At 41.0% G+C, this 26,935-nt stretch overlaps 1 protein-coding gene across 1 annotated transcript in view; it reads left to right on the top strand.

The window, feature by feature from the left end:
* Nucleotides 1-26,935, top strand: part of CCNB3 (cyclin B3) — a 54,633-nt gene that overhangs the window by 13,240 nt on the left and 14,458 nt on the right. Inside the window, exons 5-10 of the mRNA XM_084791105.1 lie at nt 3,555-3,670; nt 21,788-22,100; nt 22,205-22,351; nt 22,436-22,558; nt 22,808-24,676; nt 26,229-26,345. Coding sequence (XP_084647231.1) covers nt 3,555-3,670; nt 21,788-22,100; nt 22,205-22,351; nt 22,436-22,558; nt 22,808-24,676; nt 26,229-26,345 — 2,685 coding nt within the window. The remainder of the gene's footprint in view (nt 1-3,554; nt 3,671-21,787; nt 22,101-22,204; nt 22,352-22,435; nt 22,559-22,807; nt 24,677-26,228; nt 26,346-26,935) is intronic.

The raw sequence follows: 26,935 nt of genomic DNA, 5'->3' as shown, positions 1-26,935 counted from the left end.
AAGTTAGCAAAGACATAAGTACTTCTTTAAGTCAGTTTCTGTTAAAGTGAAGAGTTTATAAGGAATTTATAAACCTTAATTATCAAGCATATGTTTTTCCTAAAGCCTATTTTCCATAAACCTTGTGTTTAGTTTTGTCCCCATCTGTTGTTTTTCACTGTTAGGACAAAATCATACAAAAATTCACCCTTATGCAAAATATTTTAGAGGCCTGATGTTGCTTCCTTATTCTAATTTTTAAAAACCTATTTTCCTAAATTAGAGCTGAATCCAAGTTACATATGTGGTATGATGTGTCAAATTAAGATTATATAGATTTTAAAGTATCAACTTTTTCTGTTGTAAGCTTTAAACTACCCTTTTCTCTGTCTGAGATTTTACAGATTTTTTTCTTTAAACCACACTCCCAATGATCTTACAAATGCAGAAGCTTCAAAGATATCCATGACTTTGAATGGCAGAACATTTTAGTAACCAAAACGAAGAACAGGGGAATGCTCCTCAGAAAGCTAAACATATGTGATTAAATTTGGCCATATTAATTTTACACATAAGTTTCTCTTGATTAAAATTTAAATATTATTAGATAAACAACAGTAACCTCTGTTGGAAATAGTTTCTTTTTTGAGCTATTCTCAGGCACGGAGTGTCTTTTTCCTGGGTTGTCCTGTTGTTTTCCTTCTTCCTGTCCTAGAGTCAAGAGGGCAGCCTGACCCAGGACAGAGGCCTTAGAGACAAACATGCTTGGGTTTAAAGTATGCCAGCCAATCCCCATCCCCAGAATAGCTTTTCAGTAAAGTAAAACAGCATGTGGCAACTTTCCAGTATTATCCATACCTACAAGACATTTGAGTCTCTGTAAGACTAAACACAGTGATCAGAAGGAGATGGGGAAGCAAAGAAGACTTAGAGATAAGGTACTTTAGACCATCTGTGGCAGAAATTGTCACAATTCGTGAAAATTTGGTAGTAGAATGTGTCTTTTTTTTTTTGCCATTCAGACTGGTTATCAAGCCTGTATCAAGGCCATATTTGCCATAAAAGATAAGGCATCAGGGCTTATTAGTATCTCTGAGTCTGAGGAGGGAAATAAATTTGAGAAGGGAGACAAGAGGAGTTGATGAGTCTAATTCTAAATGGGAAGAGCCTGTGATTGGGTAGAGGGAGGAAGGGAGGCAACCCTTGAGGAAAGGGTGTCAGGAAAATCTCAGAAGGAAAGCAAAGAGGGGCTAGGAGAGACTTAGGAAAGGACCCGTAAATAGGAGTCCCACCAGAAGGAGAATGCCAATGTCAGGGAGGGTGACACGGTAAGGGATAAGTACCATAGGACAAAGTCCCAATCCGAGGGCATTCCCGAAGGACTTAGATTTGTGAGACAGATGCCCATTGATCATGTAGGCAGGTGTCCTTTTTCCTGACAAACAGAAACCTGCTTTACAAGACATCCCTTGTCCATGTGAAGTCTGAAAGGGGACTGAGTAGATGAAGAGAGACAGGGGTTGAGAAGCTAGAGAAGAAAAACAGCTGAAGAGATGGACTCTAAATTTTGGAGTGAAATGTGGTAGATAGCAGAAGCCAGCAGACTCAAATGAGTTTTAGCCAGGAGAGTTTGGCCTGAGCTAATGAATAGAATTCATGCATTCACTGGCTAGGTATGCCAAAAACAGTCACCTAACATTAAATAAGGTTAAACGTTAGGAAAAATCAGAAGTAATAGAAGTTGATGATTTAATGTAAAAGCAGGACAAAAGTAAGATTTCATTTTCTTAGGAAATCACTATAATTGATACCTGATAAATGCTTATGATGTCCTGAGTAATTAGTCTAAGGAATTTGCCTTGTATTGGCCCATTTACTCTTTTTATAACCCCATTGAATAGATACTACAATCATCTCTACTTGACAGATGAGAACCAGCATAGGTTTTTAAGTCTACTGATGAACTCTTCTTGCCCTCTACTGTAAAACATTTTTGTGACTGTTAAAATACTTCTATCAGGCTGTGCTTGACCTCCATGGTTGTATAAGGAACATCTTCTGTTTGAATCCCTGTTAATACAATCTCTTTCGTGAAAATTATAACATATATGTTAATTTGGGGATAATTTCATATATATATATATATATATATATATGTAATTTATGTTAGTTTCCTATCCCATTAAATAATGGATCTAGGATGGATACCCAAATCAGAAAAATGTCTGCCTTTATAGTAACTTCCCTTGGCCCTTCTCATGCAGCATCATGTGGAATGGGACAAGGTATTTTTGTGCATGTGGACTACTACAAGAAACTAAAGATAACTTATACAAACAATATAATTTTTAAGTTTTATTTACTTTTATGTGTATAGGTGTTTCACTTTCATGCTTATGTGTTGTCTCAAGAGGCCAGAAGAGGGAGGTTGTCACATCTCCCAGAACTGGAGTTACAGTTCGGAGTTATCATGTGGGTACAGGTGCTCTGAAAGAGCAGTGAGTGTTTTTACTCACTGATCCATCTCTCTCCAGCCCCATGACTAGAATTCATTACTCGCAGCTTTAGAAGCTGAGTAATACAAAATGAAGAAACCAGAGCATTTGGTATTGGGTTGGAGCCGATTCATCATAAATGGTATTTTCTATGGCAGAAAGGCAAGAAAATCCCCTAATGCCTCTCATTTAAGGGCACAAATCCTAGTTATGAGGTGAGAGTATCAACACATTTACTCAGCCCTGTAATGCAGCAGTTACAAAGCAATCCTTCCATATCTATGTCACAAAACATCGCTACTGAAGTGTTTCATATTTGTTCACTATATCCACACCATGGAAACCCATCCTGAGGATATGTAGTCAAGTAATGTACTTATAAATTACTTAGATTAGTTGTTTCTTATCTCATTTTTTTTTAGTTTAATGTGATTATGATGATAGTATTTATTTGAACTATTATTAGGCTCATTTGTCTTACTTTAAAGGTGTAACATTTGAATTGACTTTTTACTGACATCATTCAGATTCATGATTTCTCCTACTGTTTTAATAGAGTAGTCAGGATTAGGGTGGGGCAGATTCTTGAGAGACAAATGGTAAATAAATATCACTTGACAATGTGAGATGGCTGCATCATAGGTGAATTTGTGTTAGAGGGCTACCCTCAATAACTAGTTGTTCTTGACCAAGCTAGACAGTAAAGTTAGTCATGTTTCCCACCTCCTCTGTACATTTTAAGTCAAACGTAAGACAAACCATCTTGTCAGTTATGCCTGAACCAGTATGCCTGGCATGGAAATACGAACTATCCTATATCTCTTAGGAACACTTATGATTGCTACTTTGTTGATATGTATCAGTATCAGTATTGTTGTACTGATTGCTTAGTGTAGTCTCCACTGTGGTTGGTTGGCCCCAGTGCCATATTTGTTATGAAATTTTTAGATTGTAACTCCTGGGAACATCCAAATAAGCTGTCTGGGATGGGGAAATGTGTCAAGACTTTCTTATAAGAACCACTTATTGAGTAATATGTGATTCTCTTAATTTACTGTCTTCTTTTTTGTTTGTTTGTAGGCTTCTCAAAATCAGTCAGTCCAGCCAAAGAAGGAAGACAATACCGAGCTTAGAAGCCGTATTTCCAGAAAGACAAGAAGTGGAGCTGGTCAAAGTACTCGGATGAAAACAAAAGAGTAAGAGAAGACTCAGCATTGTCTCATATGACAAAGGGGGCACTATGATATCATCTTGATGCCATTAAGACTATTTTTACTGAGGCACAATGGTGACTGCCACACATATGCAGTTGTTGGAGTTGTAGGCCTCTGCTCGCTTTCTTTCTCCATGAGTTGTATGTGTGTGTTTGTGCATATTGAAAATGCTGTCATCATTGGACAACATTGTATATTTAATTAAGCCCCTGTTTGAGCTAGTCTACATGGGGGAGCATAGAGACAACTTAACCTTCCCTGGACTCTCTGAAGCTGACTGATAGCGTCCAAGTGGGCATACGGGATTAGAAGCTTTGGGAGATAGTCCTCTTGCTACTACAGGGAAATTATCTCCTTGCATCCCAAACACGGGTCTTCCAGTTGTTAGAGGTTCTAGAAGTAGATTAGAAAAAGAAAAACAATAATTTGCCCTTAGGGAACCATTTACTACAAGAAGACTTTAAAAACTACTGTGAGGCCTTTTTATTTTAAGAGAAGACTCAGTAGGCATTGCCTCATATGATAAAGGAGAGGCTATGATATCATCTTGCGTCCATTAAGAATATTTTCAGTGAGGCACAGTCCCCCTAATTTTGGCTAGCAATAAAATGTTATTAAACATATACAGCTACACTCATGGCTTTCCACAATGTATGTTGCTGCATTCACACTGACAGCAAAGGGTTAATTATGATGAAATTAAGAAATTTTTAAGCTGGGCGTGGTGGCGCACGCCTTTAGTCCCAGCACTCCAGAGGCAGAGGCAGGCGGATCGCTGTGAGTTCGAGGCCAGCCTGGTCTACAAAGTGAGTCCAGGACAGCCAAGGCTATACAGAGAGACCCTGTCTCAAAAAACCAAAAGAAGAAAAAAAGAAAATTTTTAGATTTTCTTTGAGACTCTGTTTTACTATGTAGCCCACACTAACCTTGACCTCCTAATCCTCCTGCCTCAGCCTCCATATGTTGGGATTGTAAGTGTGGGCCACTGTATCTGGTATATATTTATTGTCTGTCATGTTACAGAAAAAGTGTTGACACCTTCCTATCAGAGTTATTTGTTCTTTCTCTCTTCTGAATCTTCAGCTGTACAGTTGCCATTTCACTGTTTTTAAGTTTGATTCTTTTTTTAAGCTAACGTACAAAGTAATAAGATTTACTATGGTTTCTTCCTGCCTGTGTGTGGCTATATTTTGTTCTAATTCATCAGCGTCACCCAGTACCCTTCTTTCTGTCCATATGTCTTTCAGGCTGGTTCCCTTATTTCCCCGAGCAAGATAGGCTCCCCTTCTGCTTTCATGTCACATGTATTTTGTGATCCTTCTCTCCTCCCCCGCCTCCTCCAAGGGTTTCTCTTTGTTGCTTCTCTAGAGACCAACCAATCTGTACTTACATAAATCAGACAGATAACTGTCACAGAGCTAAGCATAACTTCCAACGAGTAAGGTAAAAGTCGGGGATGCCAGCATGGCCTGCAGGGCACATTGCCATTCAGCTAGTTGAGAGAAATCAAAGTAGAATACTAGCATTTCTTCTTCCTTAGTTTGTAGCTTAAATGGAATTCCTGGGGGTGTGCATACATATTTGATGTTACTTCACTATAGTATTTTCTCTTGAATGTCTTTATTATTCTGACTTTAGCAGGAAACAAACATTCTTCTCTTTATTCAGGGTTTAGTGGAATGGACCCTAATAATGACACCAGAATGAACAATAGTTACCATTTGTAGAAACTTCACTATAGTCACAGACTTTTCTATGTCTTTTCATTTTTTTTATTTTAAATAAAACATAATTACATCATTTCCCCCCTTCTCTCCCTCTAACCCTTTCCTTGTTCCCATCCCCTCTCAAATGTATATCTTGCTTCTCTTTATTATTATTATATATATGGTGAGTCTACTTAGTGTTGCTTATGTGTATAAGACTTTAGGACTGATCACTTGGTATTGGAGAACTAATTAGGTGCTCCTTACTGGGGAAGACTAGTTCTCTCAGTAGTCATTAGTTGCCCGTGGTTCTTTGCCTAGGAGTGGGGTTTATGAGATTTTTCTGCTTCCACATTAGCATGTTTATTGGTGTTGTCATTGTTCAGGTTTTGTTTAGACAGCCATATTGTTGAGATTTCCTGGCTATAGCTTTCCTTTCATTTACGAGATACATCTTACAGCAGCTTTCCTGGTCCTCTGGGGCTTACAGTTTTTACACTTACTTTCCTGCAATATTCCCTGACCCTTATGTGCAGCTGTGTTATAGAGCTATCAACTGGAGGTGGATACCCTGAGATCATTTGATTTCTGCATCTTGACCATTTAGGGTTTTCTCTAATGCACTCCACCTGCTACCAAGAGAAGCTTCTTTGATGAAAGGTGGGAATTACACTTATCTGTATGTCTAAGGATAAACGTTAGAATGCAATTAGGAATTGTGCTGGTCTAGTGAGGCAGCAGTAGCAGGTGTTTCTCTAAGATCAATAACCTCACTAGCCCTAGGAAGTTGGCTCGGTTTCCAGTAGCTGCCATGGTTTTCTTCCTGTTGAGGGGACCTGAAGTCTAGATAGATAGCTATTGGTTACCACCGAGGTAGGGCTGTTACTGCTGCACCTTGAGGAATCTGTTGCCATACTGATCATTGTAGTGGTTTACAAGCATCGTAGCTGGGTAAGACTATTGATTGCTTCTCTTCTTTGGCAGCTTTCATGATACTTTCTGGTACTGTGGAAGTACGTCAGGGAGGGAGGAAGCTTTTAGGTCAGATCCACCTCAATTCTTTCAAGTCTTGTGTCCAAGGTGTATGGTATCTTCAGCCTCTGGGATGCAGCCAAGGGTAAAGCAGTATCCTGTGTTGTTTTGAGAGGCCCTTGGACTACCCAGACCAACAACTTAAAAGGAGGTTTCTCATGCCTTATTTGTTGATGTTGTTGTTGTTGTTGTTAGTCTATGGCAATTGCAGAAAGGAGAGAAACATCATTAGCTCAAGAGTTGTGTGTGTGTATGTGTGTGTGTATGTATGTATGTATGTATGTATGTATGTATGTATGTATGTATGTATGTAATTTTAGGAAAATATAAATTATGTGAGTTCTTACGGCTTTTGTAAATGCCCTTAGTGACGTTTGTCTCTCCTCCCTCTTTTCCTTCTGTATTGATCTCCCTCCTCACTCTCAAACATAAGGTTTTGTAGATGTCTTTTATCAGGTTCAGGAATCTGATTTTCTCTTTAAATGTGTTTTAGTTGAGGATTTCATACACGAGTGCCCTATAGCTATATCTTTTCTAGCCCTTCTCGCCAAACTTCTCATGTATACTCCCAACCACTTCCAATAGAATCCATGATCGTTTAATCTGTCTGCCTGCCGGCCTGCTTATTGTCTCTTCATCTGTCAGTCTGTTGTCTGTCCATTGTTCTGTCTGTTGTCCTTGTCTGTCCATCTGTCCATCACTCTGTATGCCCACCTATCTGTCTGTCATCTTTCAGTCAGTCTTTTGTCTGTCTATTGGTCTCTCTGTCCATATATCATCTTTCAGTTTGTCTGTCCATCTGTCTGTCTTCTTTCACTCTGTCAGTCTGTCTGTCATTCATTCTGTCTGTCCATCTGTCATCCATCAGTCAGTCAGTTGTCTGTCCATTGATCTGTCTGTCCACCTGTATGGCCATCTGTCATCTTTAAGTCAGTCTGTTGTCTGTCCATCTGTCATCTTTCTTTCTTTCAGTCTGTCGGTCTATTCTGTCTGTCCATCTGTCATCTTTCAATCTGTCCGTCATTCTGACTGTCCATCTGTCCATCGTTCTGTCTGTCCACTTGTCTGTCCACCTGTCGTCTTTTTGTCTGTCCATCAGTCTGACTGTCCATCTGTCCATCATTCTGTCTGTCCACTTGTCTGTCCACCTGTTGTCTTTCTGTCTGTCCATCAGTCTGACTGTCCATCTGTCCATCGTTCTGTCTGTCCACCTGTCTGTCCATCTGTCATCTTTCAGTCAGTCTGTTGTCTGTCCATCAGTCTGTCTATCTGTCTATTATCTCTTTCTGTCATCTTTCTGTCTATCCATCAGTCAGGCTGTTCATCTGTCTTCTTTCAGTCAGTCTGTCTGTTGTCTGTTTATCAGTCTGTCTGTCCATCTATTATCTCTTTTCATTTGTCATATTTCAGTCTGTCTGTCCATCTGTGATTTTTCAGTCAGTCTGTGGTCTGTCCATTGGTTTGTCTGTCCATCTGTTATCGATGTCTGTTTTCCTGTCATCTTTCAGTCTGTCCATCAGTCTGTCTGTCCATCTGTCATCATTCAGTCTGTCCATTAGTCTGTCTGTCCATCTGTCCATCGTTCTGTCTGTCCACTTCTCTTTCCATCTGTCATCTTTCAGTCTGTACATCAGTCTGTCTGTCCATCTGTCCATTGTTCTGTCTGACCATCAGCCTGTCTGTCTGTCTGTCTGTTATTTCTTTCTGTCATCTTTCAGTATATCCATCCGGCTGTTCATCTGTCATCTTTTAGTCAGTCGGCCTGTTTTCTGTTCAACAGTCTGTCTGTTCATCTATTGTCTCTTTTCATTTGTCATATTTAAGTCTGTCTGTCTGTCTGTCATCTTTGAGTCAGTCTGTGCTCCGTCCATTGGTTTGTCTGTCCATCAGCTATCTCTGTCTGTCTTTCTGTCATCTTTCATTCAGACCATCAGTCTGTCTGTCCATCTGTCATCTTTCAGTGTATCCATCAGTCTGATTATCCATCTGTCATCCTTCAATCTGTCCGTCAGTCTGTCTGTCCATCTGTCCATTGTTCTGTCTGTCCACTTATCGGTCCATCTGTCATCTTTCAGTCTATCCATCAGTCTGTCTGTCCATCTGTCATCTTTCAGTCTGTCCATCAGTCTGTCTGTCCGTCTGTCATCTTTCAGTCTGTCCATCAGTCTGTCTGTCCATATGTCATCCTTCAGTCTGTCCATCAGTCTGTCTGTCCATATGTCCATTGTTCTGTCTGTCCACTTGTCTGTCCATCTGTCACCTTTCAGTCTGTCCATCAGTGTGTCTGCCTATCTGTCATCTTTCAGTCTGTCCATCAGTCTGTCTGTCCATTGTTCTGTCTGTTCACCTGTATGTCCATCTGTCATCATTCAGTCAGTCTATTGTCTGTCCTGTTATCTCTCAGCCTGTCTATCAGTCTGTCTGTCCATCTTTCATCTTTCAATCTGGCCATCAGTCAGTCTGTCCACCTGTCATCTTTCAGTCTGTCCATTAGCCTGTCTGTCTATCTGTCCATCGTTCTGTCTGTCCACTTGTCTTTACATCTGTCATCTTTCAGTCTGTCTGTCCATCTGTCTATCATTCTGTCTGTCCACTTTTTTGTCTCTCTGTCATCTTTCAGTCTGACCGTCAGTCTGTCTGTCCATCTGTAATCCTTCGGTCTGTCCATCAGTCTGTCTTTCTATTGTTCTGTCTGTTCAATTTCCTGTCCATCTGTCATCTTTCAGCCTGTCAATCAGTCTGTCAGTCCATCTGTCATCTTTCAGTCTGTCCATCAGTCTGTCTGTCCATCTGTCATCTTTCAATCTGCCTATCAGTCTGTCTGTCCATATGTCATCCTTCAGTCTGTCCATTAGTCTGTCTGTCCATCTGTCCATTGTTCTGTCTGTTCACTTGTCTGTCCATCTTGTCATCTTTCAGCCTGTCCATCAGTCTGTCAGTCCATCTGTCATCTTTCAGTCTGTCCATCAGTCTGTGTGTCCATCTGTCCATCATCCTGTCTGTCCACTAGTCTGTCTATCTGTCATCTTTTGGTCTGTCCATAATCTGCCTGTCCATCTGTCCATTGTTCTGTCTGTCCATCTGTCATCCATCAGTCTGTCCATCAATCTGTCTGTCCATTGTTCTGTCTGTTCACCTGTATGTCCATCTGTCATCTTTCAGTCAGTCTATTGTCTGTCCATTTGTCATCTTTCAGCCTGTCCATCAGTCTGTCTGTCCATCTGTGATCTTTCAGTCAGTCTGTTGTCTGTCCATCAGTCTGTCTGTTATCTCTTTCTGTCATCTTTCATTCAATCCATCAGTCAGGCTGTTCATCTGTCATCATTCAGTCAGTCTGTCTGTTGTCTGTTCATCAGTCTGTCTGTCCATCTATTGTCTCCTTCCATTGGTCATATTTCAGTCTGTCTGTCTGTCTGTCTGTCATCTTTCTGTCTGTCCATCAGTCTGTCTGTCCATCTGTCATCCTTCAGTCTGTCTGTCAGTCTGTCTGTCCATATGTCCATTGTTCTGTCTGTCCACTTGTCTGTCCATCTGTCACCTTTCAGTCTGTCTATCAGTGTGTCTGTCTATCTGTCATCTTTCAGTCTGTCGATCAGTCTGTCTGTCCATCTGTCCATCATTGTCTGTCCACTTGTCTGTCCATTTGTCATCTTTCAGTCTGTCCATCAGTCTGTCTGTCCATTGTTCTGTCTGTTCACCTGTGTGTCCATCTGTCATCATTCAGTCAGTCTATTGTCTGTCCTGTTATCTTTCAGCCTGTCCACCAGTCTGTCTGTCCATCTGTCATCTTTCAATCTGGCCATCAGTCAGTCTGTCCACCTGTCATCTTTCAGTCTGTCCATTAGCCTGTCTGTCTATCTGTCCATCGTTCTGTCTGTCCACTTGTCTTTACATCTGTCATCTTTCAGTCTGTCTGTCCATCTGTCTATCATTCTGTCTGTCCACTTTTTTGTCTCTCTGTCATCTTTCAGTCTGACCATCAGTCTGTCTGTCCATCTGTCTTCCTTCGGTCTGTCCATCAGTCTTTCTGTCCATTGTTCTGTCTGTGCACCTATATGTCCATCTGTCATCTTTCAGTCAGTCTATTGTCTGTCCATCTGTCATCTTTCAGTCTGTCCCTCAATCTATCTATCTGTCATCTTTCAATCTGTCCATCAGTCTGTCTGTCCATCTGTCATCCTTCAGTCTGTCCATTAGTCTGTCTGTCCATCTGTCATCTTTCAGTCTGTCTGTCCATCTATGATCTTTCAGTCAGTCTGTTGTCTGTCCATCAGTCTGTCTATTATCTCTTTCTGTCATCTTTCAGTCTATCCATCAATTATGCTATTCATCTGTCATCTTTCAGTCAATCTGTCTGTTGTCTATTCATCAGTCTGTCTGTCCATCCATTGTCTCTTTCCATTTGTCATATTTCAGTCTGTCTGTCTGTCATCTTTCAGTCTGTCTATCAGTCTGTCTGTCCATCTGTCATCCTTCAGTCTGTCTGTCAGTCTGACCATCCATCTGTCCATCGTTCTGTCTGTCCACTTCTCTGTCCATCTGTCATCTTTCAGTCTGTACATCAGTCTGTCAGTCCATCTGTCCATTGTTCTGTCTGTCCACCTGTCTGTCCATCAGTCATCTTTCAGTCAGTCTGTTGTCTGTCCATCAGTCTGTTTTTCTGTTTGTCTGTTATCTCTTTCTGTCATCTTTCAGTTTATTCATCAGCCAGATTTTCATCTGTCATCTTTCAGTCAGTCTGCCTGTTTTCTGCTCAACAGTCTGTTTGTTCATCTATTGTCTCTTTTCATTTGTCATATTTCAGTTTGTCTGTCCATCTGTCATCTTTCAGTCTGTCTGTCAGTCTGGCTGTACATCTCTCCATCGTTCTGTCTGTCCACTTGTCTGTCCATCTGTCATCTTTCGCTCTAACCATCAGTCTGTCTGTCCATTAGTCTGGCTGTACATCTGTCCATTGTTCTGTCTGTCCATTTGCCTGTCCATTTGTCATCTTTCAGTCTGTCCATCAGTCTGTCTGTCCATTGTTCTGTCTGTTCACCTATATGGCCATCTGTCATCTTTCAGTCAGTTTATTGTCTGTCCTGTCATCTTTCAGCCTGTCCATCAGTCTCTCTGTCCATCTGTCATCTTTCAGTCTGTCCATCAGTTAGTCTGTCTACCTGTCGTCTTTCAGTCTGTCCATTAGTTTGTCTGTCTATCTGTCCATTGTTCTGTCTACTTGTCTGTCCATCTGTCCATTGTTCTGTCTGTCCACTTTTTTGTCTGTCATCTTCCAGTCTGACCGTCAGTCTATCTGACTATCTGTCATCCTTCAGTCTGTCCATCAGTCTGTCTATCCACTGTTCTGTCTGTCCACTAGTCTGTCCATCTGTCATCTTTTAGTCTGTCCATAGTCCGTCTATCCATCTGTCCATTGTTCTGTCTGTCTACTTGTCTGTCCATCTGTCATCCTTTAGTCTGTCCATTAGTCTGTCTGTCCATCTGTCCATTGTTCTGTCTGTCCACTTGTCTGTCCATCTGTCATCTTTCAGCCTGTCCATCAGTCTGTCTGTCCATCTGTCATTTTTCAGTCAGTCTGTTGTCTGTCCATCAGTCTGTCTGTTATCTCTTTCTGTCATCTTTCACTCTATCCATCAGTCAAGCTGTTCATCTGTCATCTTTCAGTTAATCTGTCTATTGTCTGTTCATCAGTCTGTCTGTCCATCTATTGTCCCTTTCCATTTGTCATATTTCAGTCTGTCTGTCTGTCTGTCATCTTTCAGTCTGTCCATTAGTCTGTCTGTTCATCTGTCATCCTTCAATCTGTCCATCAGTCCGTCTGTCCACTTGTCTGTCCATCTGTCATCTTTCAGTCTGTCCATCAGTCTGTTTGTCTATCTGTTATCCTTCAGTCTGTCCTTCAGTCTGTCTGTCCATTGTTCTGTCTGTTCACCTGTATGTCCATCTGTCATTTTTCAGTCAGTCTATTGTCTGTCTTGTTATCTTTCAGCCTGTCCATCAGTCTGTCTGTCCACCTATCATCTTACAATCTGGCCATCAGTCAGTCTATTGACCTGTTGTCTTTCAGTCTGTCCATTAGTATGTCTGTCTATCTGTCCATTGTTCTGTCTGTCCACTTGTCTGTCCATCTGTCATCTTTCAGTCTGTCTGTCCATCTGTCTATCATTCTGTCTGTCCACTTTTTTGTCTATCTATCATCTTTCAGTCTGACCGTCAGTCTGTCTGTCCATCTGTCAACCTTCAGTCTGTCCATCAGTATGTCTGTCCATTGTTCTGTCTGTTCACCTGTATGTCCATCTGTCTTCTTTCAGTCAGTCTATTTTCTGTCCATCTCTCATCTTTCAGCCTGTCCATCAGTCTGTCGGTCCATTTGCCATCTTTCAGTCTGTCCATCAGTCTGTCTGTCTATCTGTCATCCTTCAGTCTGTCCATTAATCTGTCTGTCCATCTGTCCATTGTTCTGTCTGTCCATTTGTCTGTCCATCTGTCATCTTTCAGTCTGTCCATCAGTGTGTCTGTCTCTGTGTCATCTTTCAGTCTGTCCATCAGTCTGTCTGTCCATCTGTCCATCATTCTGTCTGTCCACTTGTCTGTCCATCTGTCATCTTTCAGTCTGTCCATCAGTCTGTCTGTCCATCTGTCCATCATTCTGTCTGTTCACTTGTCTGTCTATCTGTCATGCTTCAGTCTGTCCATCAATCTGTTTGTCCATTGTTCTGTCTATTCACCTGTCATCTTTCAGTCAGTCTGTTGTCTGTCCATCAGTCTGTCTGTCTGTCTATTATCTCTTTCTGTCACTTTCTGTCTATCCATCAGTCACACTGTTCATCTGTCATCTTTCAGTCAGTCTGTCTGTTGTCTGTTCATCAGTCTGTCTGTTCATCTATTGTCTCTTTCCATTGGTCATATTTCAGTCTCTCTGTCCATCTGTCATCTTTCAGTCAGTCTGTGGTCTGTCCATTGGTTTGTCTGTCCATCTGTTATCGATGTCTGTTTTCCTGTCATCTTTCAGTCTGTCCATCAGTCTGTCTGTCCATCTGTCATCATTCAGTCTGTCTATTAGTCTGTCTGTCCATCTGTCCATCGTTCTCTCTGTCTACTTGTCTGTCCATCTGTCATCTTTCAGTCTGTCCATCAGTCTGTCTGTCCATCTGCCCATTGTTCTGTCTGGCCCCCTGTCTGTCCATCTGTCATCTTTCAGTCTGTCCATCAGTCTGTCTGTCCATCTGTTATCATTCAGTCTGTCCATTAGTTTGTCTGTTCATCTGTCCATTGTTCTGTCTCTCCACTTGTCTGTCCATCTGTCATCTTTCAGTCTGTACATCAGTATCTATGTGTCATCTTTCAGTCTATCCATCAGTCTGTCTGTCCATCTGTCCATCATTCTGTCTGTCCACTTGTCTGTCCATCTGTCATCTTTCAGTATGTCCATCAGTCTGTCTGTCCATCTGTCCATCATTCTGTCTGTTCACTTGTCTGTCTATCTGTCATCCTTCAGTCTGTCCATCAATCTGTTTGTCCATTGTTCTGTCTGTTCACCTGTATGTCCGTCCATCTGTCCATCATTCTGTCTGTTCACTTGTCTGTCTATCTGTCATGCTTCAGTCTGTCCATCAATCTGTTTGTCCATTGTTCTGTCTATTTACCTGTCATCTTTCAGTCAGTCTGTTGTCTGTCCATCAGTCTGTCTGTCTGTCTATTATCTCTTTCTGTCACTTTCTGTCTATCCATCAGTCACACTGTTCATCTGTCATCTTTCAGTCAGTCTGTCTGTTGTCTGTTCATCAGTCTGTCTGTTCATCTATTGTCTCTTTCCATTGGTCATATTTCAGTCTCTCTGTCCATCTGTCATCTTTCAGTCAGTCTGTGGTCTGTCCATTGGTTTGTCTGTCCATCTGTTATCGATGTCTGTTTTCCTGTCATCTTTCAGTCTGTCCATCAGTCTGTCTGTCCATCTGTCATCATTCAGTCTGTCCATTAGTCTGTCTGTCCATCTGTCCATCATTCTGTCTGTTCACTTGTCTGTCTATCTGTCATGCTTCAGTCTGTCCATCAATCTGTTTGTCCATTGTTCTGTCTATTCACCTGTCATCTTTCAGTCAGTCTGTTGTCTGTCCATCAGTCTGTCTGTCTGTCTATTATCTCTTTCTGTCACTTTCTGTCTATCCATCAGTCACACTGTTCATCTGTCATCTTTCAGTCAGTCTGTCTGTTGTCTGTTCATCAGTCTGTCTGTTCATCTATTGTCTCTTTCCATTGGTCATATTTCAGTCTCTCTGTCCATCTGTCATCTTTCAGTCAGTCTGTGGTCTGTCCATTGGTTTGTCTGTCCATCTGTTATCGATGTCTGTTTTCCTGTCATCTTTCAGTCTGTCCATCAGTCTGTCTGTCCATCTGTCATCTTTCAGTCTGTCCATCAGTCTGTCTGTCCATCTGTCCATCATTCTGTCTGTTCACTTGTCTGTCTATCTGTCATGCTTCAGTCTGTCCATCAATCTGTTTGTCCATTGTTCTGTCTATTCACCTGTCATCTTTCAGTCAGTCTGTTGTCTGTCCATCAGTCTGTCTGTCTGTCTATTATCTCTTTCTGTCACTTTCTGTCTATCCATCAGTCACACTGTTCATCTGTCATCTTTCAGTCAGTCTGTCTGTTGTCTGTTCATCAGTCTGTCTGTTCATCTATTGTCTCTTTCCATTGGTCATATTTCAGTCTCTGTCCATCTGTCATCTTTCAGTCAGTCTGTGGTCTGTCCATTGGTTTGTCTGTCCATCTGTTATCGATGTCTGTTTTCCTGTCATCTTTCAGTCTGTCCATCAGTCTGTCTGTCCATCTGTCATCATTCAGTCTGTCTATTAGTCTGTCTGTCCATCTGTCCATCGTTCTCTCTGTCTACTTGTCTGTCCATCTGTCATCTTTCAGTCTGTCCATCAGTCTGTCTGTCCATCTGCCCATTGTTCTGTCTGGCCCCCTGTCTGTCCATCTGTCATCTTTCAGTCTGTCCATCAGTCTGTCTGTCCATCTGTTATCATTCAGTCTGTCCATTAGTTTGTCTGTTCATCTGTCCATTGTTCTGTCTCTCCACTTGTCTGTCCATCTGTCATCTTTCAGTCTGTACATCAGTATCTATGTGTCATCTTTCAGTCTATCCATCAGTCTGTCTGTCCATCTGTCCATCATTCTGTCTGTCCACTTGTCTGTCCATCTGTCATCTTTCAGTATGTCCATCAGTCTGTCTGTCCATCTGTCCATCATTCTGTCTGTTCACTTGTCTGTCTATCTGTCATCCTTCAGTCTGTCCATCAATCTGTTTGTCCATTGTTCTGTCTGTTCACCTGTATGTCCGTCCATCTGTCCATCATTCTGTCTGTTCACTTGTCTGTCTATCTGTCATGCTTCAGTCTGTCCATCAATCTGTTTGTCCATTGTTCTGTCTATTTACCTGTCATCTTTCAGTCAGTCTGTTGTCTGTCCATCAGTCTGTCTGTCTGTCTATTATCTCTTTCTGTCACTTTCTGTCTATCCATCAGTCACACTGTTCATCTGTCATCTTTCAGTCAGTCTGTCTGTTGTCTGTTCATCAGTCTGTCTGTTCATCTATTGTCTCTTTCCATTGGTCATATTTCAGTCTCTCTGTCCATCTGTCATCTTTCAGTCAGTCTGTGGTCTGTCCATTGGTTTGTCTGTCCATCTGTTATCGATGTCTGTTTTCCTGTCATCTTTCAGTCTGTCCATCAGTCTGTCTGTCCATCTGTCATCATTCAGTCTGTCCATTAGTCTGTCTGTCCATCTGTCCATCATTCTGTCTGTTCACTTGTCTGTCTATCTGTCATGCTTCAGTCTGTCCATCAATCTGTTTGTCCATTGTTCTGTCTATTCACCTGTCATCTTTCAGTCAGTCTGTTGTCTGTCCATCAGTCTGTCTGTCTGTCTATTATCTCTTTCTGTCACTTTCTGTCTATCCATCAGTCACACTGTTCATCTGTCATCTTTCAGTCAGTCTGTCTGTTGTCTGTTCATCAGTCTGTCTGTTCATCTATTGTCTCTTTCCATTGGTCATATTTCAGTCTCTCTGTCCATCTGTCATCTTTCAGTCAGTCTGTGGTCTGTCCATTGGTTTGTCTGTCCATCTGTTATCGATGTCTGTTTTCCTGTCATCTTTCAGTCTGTCCATCAGTCTGTCTGTCCATCTGTCATCATTCAGTCTGTCCATTAGTCTGTCTGTCCATCTGTCCATCGTTCTCTCTGTCTACTTGTCTGTCCATCTGTCATCTTTCAGTCTGTCCATCAGTCTGTCTGTCCATCTGCCCATTGTTCTGTCTGGCCCCCTGTCTGTCCATCTGTCATCTTTCAGTCTGTCCATCAGTCTGTCTGTCCATCTGTTATCGTTCAGTCTGTCCATTAGTTTGTCTGTTCATCTGTCCATTGTTCTGTCTCTCCACTTGTCTGTCCATCTGTCATCTTCCAGTCTGTCCATCAGTGTGTCTGTCTGTGTCATCTTTCAGTCTATCCATCAGTCTGTCTGTCCATCTGTCCATCATTCTGTCTGTCCATCTGTCATTTTTCAGTCTGTCCATCAGTCTGTCTGTCTATCTGTCATCTTTCAGTCTGTCCATCAGTCTGTCTGTCCATTTTTCTGTCTGTTCACCTGTATGTCCATCTGTCATCTTTCAGTCAGTCTATTGTTTGTCCATTTGTCGTCTTTCAGTCTGTCCATTCGTCTGCCTAACTGTCCATTGTTCTGTCTGTCTACTTGTCTGTCCATCTGTCATCTTTCAGTCTGTCCGTCAGTCTGTTTGTCCATCTGTCTATCATTCTGTCTGTCCACTTGTTTGTCCATCTGTCATCCTTCAGTCTGTCCATCAGGCTGTCTGTCTATCTGTCATCTTTCAGTCTGTTCATCAGTCTGTCCATCGTTCTGTCTGTCCACTTGTCTGTCCATCTGTCATCTTTCAGTCTGTCCATCCGTCGTCTTTCATTCTGTCTGTCCATCTGTCCATCTGTCGTCTTTCAATCTGTCTGTCCATCTATCAATCATTCTGTTTGTCCATTTGACCATCTGTCATCTCTCAGTCAGTCCGTTGTCTGTCCATTGGTTTGTCTGTTTTCTCTGTCTATCCATCTGTCATCTTTCAGTCCATCCATCAGCCTGTCCATCTGTCCATTGTTCTGTCTGTCCATCTATCTGTCTTTCTGTTGTCTGTCCATTGGTCTCTCTGTTCATCTATTGTCTCTCTCTCTGTCCATCTGCCCATCATTCTCTCTGTCCATCTGTCTGTCAGTCATCTTTCAATCTGTCTGTCTGTCTGTACATATGTCCATCATTCTGTGTGTCCATCTATCACCTTTCAGTCAGTCTGTCTGTTGTCTGTCCATTGGTCTGTCTGTTCATCTGTCATCTTTCAGATCTTTCAGTCTGTCTGTTATCTATCCATCAACCTGTTCTTTTCTCTCTCTATCTCTCTCTGTCTCTCTCTGTTTATCTCTCTCTCACTACACACACACACACACACACACACACACACACACACACACACACAACCATACAAACAACTTATTGATTCCAATTAGTATTTGCTCTTTATTTTTTCACATTCATGTGTGCATGCATTTATGTGTGTATGTTCAACCCTGTGGTTGATCTCAAGTCATCAGGCTAAGCAGCAACCTCCTTTACCTGCTGAGCCATCTTGCCAGCCCAAGAATATAATTTCTATTTATAATTTGCTGAGTGGTTTTTATTATAAAATCTTTTTTAATTTTGTCAAATTATTTTATGGTCTATTGAGAATAATCATATTGGTTTTTGCTCTGTTAATATGGTATAACCTTTAAACTTTGGATGTTAAAATAACTTTGCACTACTAGGGTATCTACATGATTATGGTGGACCATCTTTTAAAATGCATTTCTGGTTTTGTTATTTTAGTATTTTGTTGGGGATTTTTACATTTGTAGCCATAAGAGGTAATTGTTTATAGTTTATTCGTCCTGTAATACTGTCGTTCTTTTGGTATCATAATACCACTGCCCTTAAAGAGTGTTAGAAAATGTTTCTACCTTTTGTATGTATGTATGTATGTTTGTATTTGTTTGTTTACAGCCTGATTGCAGCCCCTCCCAGTCCCACCCTCAGACCCCTCCCCTTTCCCCCATTCTCTTATTCTCAGAGAAGGGAAGGACCCCATAGGTGCCAACCCATGCTGGTACATCAAGTTTCAGCAGGATTAAGCATATTCTCTCCCCCTAAGGCCAGACAAGTCATCCCAGCTAAGGGAGAGGGATCAATCCAAAGGCAGACAACAGAGTCAAAGACAGCCCCTGCTCTAATTGTTAAGGGACCCAAACGATGACCATACTGTACATCTGCTACAAATGTTTAGGAGGTCTAGGTCTGTCCCATGTATGACCTTGTTTGGTGGTTCAGTCTCTGTGAACCCCCATGGGCCCAGGATGGTTTATGCTGTAGGTCTTTTTGACCCCTCTGGCTCCCTCTTTCCTTCCTCCCACTCTTCCACAAGACTTCCTGAGCTCAGCCTATTGTTTGGCTCTGGGTCTCTGTATCTGTTTTTATCAGCCGCTGGATGAAGCCTCTCAGAAGACAGTTAATGCTACGCTCCTGTCTGTAAGCATAGCAGAGTATTATTAATAGTGTCAGGAGTTGGCTGTTTAAATTTCTCTTTAAGTTTTTGGTAGAATTTAGTGAAGCCATTTGAGCCTGAACTCTTTTCTTTGTGGCTAATTTTTCAGTTGATAATTCAATTAATTTACATGATACAAGTCTAATTAATTTTTATTTTCTTCTTTAATGTGCTTTGGTAGTTTGTGACTTTCTACACATTTGTTCATTTTATCTAAATTATATAGTTTATTGCTATTTAACTTTTTTTGACATTTCTTTAAATATCACTAGACATATTATTTTGTCAAATCTTCACAACAAGCTTATTAAAGAGCTATTACTTTTATCCTCACTTTATAAGTGGGAAATCTGAAGTGCTGAATTAATTTGCCCAAGGTTACATAGGACATAAATGAGGACACAGACTAGTTCCAGACAATGTATGTTCTTATTATACCTAGACTATCTGAATACCTGGAGAGATGACTTTTAAATGTCATCAGGAAGGGCTAGGGCCTTGTTTTGTCAAGCAGAATCTTATAACACATTTCCTTTTAATTAATTGTTATCTCTTATAATACAGTGGTTTAAAAATGTTTCTAGTGCTAGTACCCCGGTGTAACTTTTTTCAGTTTTTAAAAATATTTTATTAATGTATTCATATTACATCTCAATTGTTAGCCCATCCCTTGTATCCTCCCATTCCCCCTCCCTCCCGCTTCCCCCCTACTCCCCTCCCCTATGTCTGTGACTGAGGGGGACCTCCTCCCCCTGTATATGCTCATAGGGTATCGAGTCTCTTCTTGGTGACCTGTTATCCTTCCTCTGAGTGCCACCAGGCCTCCCCGTCCAGGGGACGTAGGTCAAAAATGGGGCACCAGAGTTTGCATGAAAGTCAGATGTCACTCTCCACTCAGTGGTGGAGAATGTCCTGTCCATCAGCTAGATTTAGGTAGGGGTTTGAAGTTTACTGCCTATATTTTCCTTGGCTGGTGCCATAGTTTGAGCATGACCCAAGGACCCAGATCCGCCTGTCATAATGTTCTTCTTGTAGGTTTCCAGGACCCTCTGGATCCTTCTATTTCCCCATTCTCCCATACTTCTCTTACCTAGAGTCCTAATAGGATGTCCTCCCCTCTGACCCACTTTCCTGGTAAGTAAAGTCTTTCATGGGACATGCCCCTTGGGCTAGTGTCTCGATATAAGTGAGTATATACCATTTGTCTCTTTTTGCTTCTGGGTTAGCTCACTCATTATGATCATTTCTAGTTCAATCCATTTGTCCTCAAATTTTGGAAATTCCTTGTTTTTAATAGCTGAATAGTATTCCATAGTGTAAATGTACCACAGTTTCTTTATCCATTCTTCAACTGAGGGGCATTTAGGTTGTTTCCATGTTCTGGCTATTATGAATAAGGCAGCTATAAACATGGTTGAGCATATGTCCTTGTTGTGTAGTAGAGCATCTTCTGGGTATATTCCAAGGAGTGGAATAGCTAGGTTTTGAGGAAGCCCTATTCCCATTTTTCTGAGAAAGCGCCAGATAGATTTCCAAAGTGGTTGTACTAGTTTGCATTCCCACCAGCAATGAAGGAGTGTTCCTCTCTCTCCATGTCCTCGCCAGCATGTGGTGTCACTTGTGGAGTTTTTTATCTTAGCTATTCTGATGGGTGTAAGATGGAATCTCAGTGTCATTTTGCCCAGTGTAACTTTTAAAACTGTCAACACCTTCAAAACAAACTATACCTAGCAGTTTACTTTCCAATTCTTCCTACAGAAGTGGTTCTCAACCCTCCTAATGCTGCAACCCTTTAATACAGGTCCTCATGTTGTGGTGACCCCCAACTACAAAATTATTTTCAATGCTTCTTTGTAACTGTAATTTTGCTACTGTTATGAATCACAATATATGTTTTTTGATGGTCTTAAGAAACCCCTGTAAAAAGATAATTTGATTCCCAAAGGAGTCAGGACTCACAGGTTGAGAGCTGTTGCCCTATGCCCTAGCATCCAATAGATTTCATGAGAACTGACTCATATGATATGTAGTCTTTGGAGACATTTATACCTCGTGCTCAGGATAGTGGTTTTATTTCCCTTTAGTTTTGGTTTTGACTTTTATTCTTCAAATAATTTGATTATACTAAATTAACCTTATTAATCATGAAATACTATTTAAAAAACAAAGCTTTAGATCTGACATATGCAATACATTTCTGTTTTGATCTTTCTACTCCCTTCTTTGAGAAAACATTCTCTGAATACTCCTTGGTACAGAGAATGTTGTTAGATACCACCAATATTAATTACCAGCCCTCACTTCTCATTAGCCTTTGAACAGTAATATTTTCAACCTGTTTTCTATCTGAGCCATGGTGCTTATAGACAAATGTAAATCACTGCTTCTAATGGGAGAATAATACATATGCAGATAACTCATCCAAATAAGTATTATAATAGGTACTTTGTATATAAATAATGGCAATAAACCATATGTGAGAAAGTATAACATGGATTCCATAGGAAAAGTAAAAAAAAAAGTGTAAGGATGTAGCTATAGAAACTCTACTGTGTATTACTAACTTGATTTGGTATGTTTTACATCTTTTTTTTTAAGTCCTTTGCACTGTCTTGGGGATGAAGCTCTTTCCTTCCATTTGACTTAACATAGCAACAGAAGGAAATGGTGGGTAAGGACTAGGACTTACATCATTCTTACCTGGACTTTGTTTCATTTGCAGTTATAAGTTGAGAAATGTCACTTCACTGTCAAAAATGGAGAAACCGTTTGTTCTGGTTGTACCCAACAAGTCTGAGACAGTAACTATTGAGGAACCATCTGCCATTCAAAAGACACTTTTAAATGAGGAACCTGCCACTGAAGAGGCATGCCTTAAGCAAAAGACATTAAAGAGTTATGAATGTCACCAGGAGACATTTCTAACAGAGAAGCCACTAACATTGCTGGGGAAGACTGATGATGACAATGAGTTTGAAACAGAGCTGATGACTTCTGAAGGGAAGGAGGAGCCTGAAGAGGCATCTGTCACTAAGGTAGCATTTTTAGGGAATAAGAGGTACCTATTTGCAGGGATGCAGCTTCAACAGAAGCTATTGTTTATGAAAGGCTAAATTATGTTAATTGTTTCTATCTACAGATGCCTGATTTAAAGAAGTCTGTCACCGGGAAGGTGACTCTCACCTCAAGTTCATTATATAAAAAGAAGAAACAGGCTTTTCAAAGGGACAAGTATAATCTTCGGGACAAGACTTCCTTTGGGAATAAGCCATCAGCATTAAATGTGGTAAGTATTAAAGAGAAGTCACTAATTAAAATGCCGCTTCTCATGAAAAAGAATCCTACCACTAAGATGAAGTCTTTTTTACAGGAGCCATCATCACAGCAAAAAAAATATAAGACTCAAGAGGAGGCAAGCACCTCTAAGAAGCCACAGGTGTTACTAGAGAAATCAAAAAACAAAGGAGGGAAACATAGCACCCATACAAAGAAGGTATCCTCTTCTAAAAAGAATCATGACACTCGGGAAAAGGGCACTAATTTTAGGTCACCAAGAGTTCAGCTAGTCACTCATGCAAATGAATCATCATCCCTTAAAATGTCTACCACCAAGAAAGATTCCCATTTCCAGGGGCAATCTGTATTGCTAGACAGGCACATCACTGAAATGGAGGCATCCACTGTAGAAACCTCCTTGGCTCTGCAAAAGCCTACCACTGAGGTGGAGGTGTTACCTTTTCAGGTAGCTCCAGTTCTGAAGAAGCAGCATAGCACAGAGGAGTTCCTTCACAAGAAGCATTCATCTAAAAGGAGACATTCTGTAAATAACCCAGCAGCACAAGAAGCAGCCACTGGCGAGCCATTGTCCTTTAAGAAGTCTACCACTAAGAAAGATCCCCCTATCCAGGAGCCATATGCACTACAAAAGAAGCACACCAGTCCCAGGGTTTCGCCCAAGGTGAAGAAGCCCCGTGTCCCACAAAAGCATGATGTTGAGGAAGAGTCAGATTTTCAGTTACCTTCAGTTTTTAAGAAATGGTATACTGTGGGGGAGCCAGCCTCCACCAAGAAGCCTTTAATGTCAGAGATGCAGCAGACCACTACTCAAGGGACAGGGTCCCATTTGAAAAATCCACTAGTATTACAGACAGCCACTTCAGGAGCAGAGTCACTGACTAAGGAAGCACTGTCCTTTGAGAAAGAAAACAATACATCTTCACTGAAAAGAAAGTGTGCTACTTCCACATGCGTCTCCTGGTTACCACAGTCAGAGAGGCAGGAAACAATTGATGAAGATAAGAATTTGTTCTCTGTAAAGCCTGGACCATCTAGGGAGGCATCTGCCACTGGGTACCTACAGAATCCACCTTCACTGAGTGAACAATACTCCATTTCTCCTGAACTATCCTTCACAGCACTATTTGCCTCAAAGGAGAGTACCAGTCAAGAAGGAACATGTAGTAAGGTATCAACAACTTCCAATGATGACAAGGAATTATTCTCTCAAGACCTATTTTCTCCCTATAGTTCTGCTGATGAAGATGCACATAAATGCCAGAAATCTTTAGACTTCCAAGAGAAGACTAGTAGAAAAAATGACTCCTCAAAAAAAATGATTGGCTCACAGGACAGTGTTTCCGAAGAAGAGTCCTTTTTAAGAAAGCTCTTTTATAAGGGCAGCCATTCCTCTGAAGAATCAAGCCAAGAGAGAGCTGTTGGTCTAGAACAGGAATTCATGTTAAAAAAGATACTGGAAGAGAGTAACAGCAGTGATATCGAAGAGTCTCATGGTCATCATTCACTGCACTTTCAGGACTATCCCAGCATAGAGAAGGAGGCCTCTGAGGAACCTGAAAACAGTCTGGAAAAACTCAGCACTGAGCAGATAGTCGCTCTTATACAGTCATTGATCACACAAGATAATTCTATCAAAGAGGCCTTCCTCAATAAGTCCACCATGGACATAGATGATTACTGCAATCAGTTGTTGACCTTGCCAGAGACCAGCGTCAAGGAGGAGGCAACTCTGAAGGAGCCTTTGGCTTTGCAAGAGGAGCCCAGAACTCAGCTGGTAACTGTCCTGAAGGAACTACTGGTCTTAATCAAGAAGCCCAATGTGGAGAAGGTGGTTTTAGCCCAACAAGAGAATCAAGGCAGCAATGTAGAGGCTCTCTTGAAGGAAGTATTGGCATTAGTGGAGAAACCTAGAATTGAGGGGTCTACTCTGAAGGAACCCTTGGCCTTACAGGAGGAACCTAACACTAAAACAGGGGATACCTCAAAGGAATGGGAAATCCCCAAGGAGTCCTTAACCTTTGATCAGAACCCCAACATTGAGGAAGATGATATAAGCAAGAAGACATTAACTGCTGAGGAGTCCTTCACAGATCTCCTCTTCAAAGGGGCAGTAGCACTGGATGAGGGACTCACTGCTGTAGACCAGTTGTCCTTTTCAAATCCATCATCTTTGGATGATACTGTTATTATTGATGAAGAGACTTTTTCCAAATCACTCCTTGCCTTTCCAAATGAAAAGAGCCCTCATGAGTCCAGTCCCTGTGAATCTGGTTCCAAAAACTCTCAGTCACCTACAGGCGAAGGACAGGCCGAGGTATTTATTACTCTTTTTTCTTCAATTAGATAAGGGGCTTTTATCTAATTTAAGAAAAATTTATTTGGGTTTGAATATTGAAACCAGGACAAATTACATGCTCTGCCATAAGTTCACAACCCTAACCTCCAAGGGGGCCTGGTGCCACACACCTGTAATCCCAGCACTCAGGGAGGCAGAGGCAGGTAGATCTCTGTGAGTTCAAGGCCAGGCTGATCTACAAAGTGAGTCCAGGACAGCCAAGGCTACCCAGAGAAACTTTGTCTCAAAAAAAGAAGTATTTTAATAAAATGTGTGTGTGTGTGTGTGTGTGTGTGTGTGTGTGTCTGTCTGTCTGTCTGTCTGTCTGTCTGTCTGTGTCTATTCATGTGAGTTCAGGTGCCTGTATAAGAACTGAAAATCCCCAGAGCTAGAATTGCAGTCAATTGTGAGCTGCTCAGAATTGATGCTGGGAGCTGAACTCAGGTTCTCTGCAAGAGCAGTGAGTATTGTTAGCCACTGACCCATCATTCCAGTACCTCCAAAGGGTTCTTCTGATGTGTTCTTAAGCAATGTACACTATGCTATAGAATGATCCTCTACTCAGTGAGAGGTGATATCTCTTTGGCTGCCTTCTGATTTTATTTAACAAGAGGTCATCCATAATCCCCTCTTTCTCAGCTTTCATACCCTGAGGTTACCCACAAAATGGGAAAAAATCACTAGACTCTTTGAAATTGTCCTTTTATGTCAAGTTGATATTATAGAATATCTTTAATATATAGTTTTATAGTGATGAAGCTTAGCAATCAGAGAGTATTTATGCTTATTAAGGCCATGAACATATTCTAAGGAGACAAGTATTTAAGTTAGAAATTACAAGAATGAAATTAAATATTTAGCAAGTTTAAGGAGAAATATTCCTTATTTAGAAGCAAAACAACCTAGATAAAGGTTTAGATGCAGGAAAAGCTACTAAGATGAATCAGAGCAGATCAAATTTACTGGAGTATAGCATGGGATGTTAGAAGGCAAGAGACATAAATGAAATTTAAAAAAAAATGGTATGAGAGAGGCTTGAATTGGGGCTGGAGAGATGGCTTAGTAGTTAAGAGTACTTACTGTGTTTGCAGAGAACTCAGACTCAGTTCCCAGCACTTACATGGTTTCTTACAACTGTCATGCCAGTTCCAGGGAATCTAATGCCTTCTGGCTTCCTCAGGTACTATGTGTACATGGTGCACATACATAGCATTCAGGTAAAATAAGCATACATATAAGAAGAGAGGCTTGGAGTTAGTTGTATAAAGGATCCCTTGTTCCTGGGGCAGAACATACACATACTAGTCAAATATTGATTGCCGAAGAGTTTGTGGCTTGCAGGGCCAACAAGTGAACTGTGATAGTCCAGAATACTTGAAAATTGTGGAATCATAGTTGAAGACAGTGAAATGAAATGAGTATGATTAGGCAAAGTTTTCTTTCTTTTCCGCTCTTTTCCTTCCTTCCTTCCTTTCTTTCTGAGCTAAGCTTTCTCTTAACTTGTTCTAAAGTTGTTCTGATGATTTCTAAGCAGGTAATCATACTGGATGACAGTGACACACTGGAAATTATTGAAAATGAAGACAATAATCCATCCCTCAACTCTGTATATGAGGAGGAAATCTTCAGTTACTTGAAGGAGAGAGAGGTGGGTATGTAGGTTGCTGGAAATGGACAGTGATTTCAAGGTCTTATTTCCTTAGCATTCTCTTGTTCTACATATAAATTGAAGAACTTCTAAGGATGTTGAAATAACAGTAGCAGAGTATAACATCTGCTCGTAGCTTATTGTGAGTTGACCATCATGTTAAAGGATTTGTAGACATTATCTTAATTATTCTAAAAATGTCTTGATGGTAGAGATTATAATTTCCCTTTTACATTGTAGGGGAACCTACCCTGAGTCATACATATTGCATGGAGGAACTGAAATAGAAACAAAAATTTGATTACCATGAAGAAGACCATGACCTTGTAACATCTAGCTGCTGATCAGACAGTCTAAGACAGACAGTCTAAGGCATAAAAGTCATAATGAGCTTGTCTCTGAGTAACTTCTGTTAGAGTGCTTTTTTCCTTGTTTTCCTATGTTTCTGAGATGGTGTATAACAATCACACCCATTGTTTCAACTGTCCAATTTTGTGCAGTAATCTTTGCTTTTGAAAATAAAAGATTTGGTTTAAATATTCACTAGTTCCAATTTTTCTTCTTTTTTTCGCTGAAACAAGTAAGAACAA

The sequence above is a fragment of the Acomys minous genome, assembly GCF_964271855.1.
Source record: "Acomys minous genome assembly, chromosome: 7".
NCBI classification, from domain to species: Eukaryota; Metazoa; Chordata; class Mammalia; order Rodentia; family Muridae; genus Acomys; species Acomys minous.
Note: the sequence above shows the minus strand (reverse complement) of the source record. Positions and strands in the feature narration are given on the sequence as shown.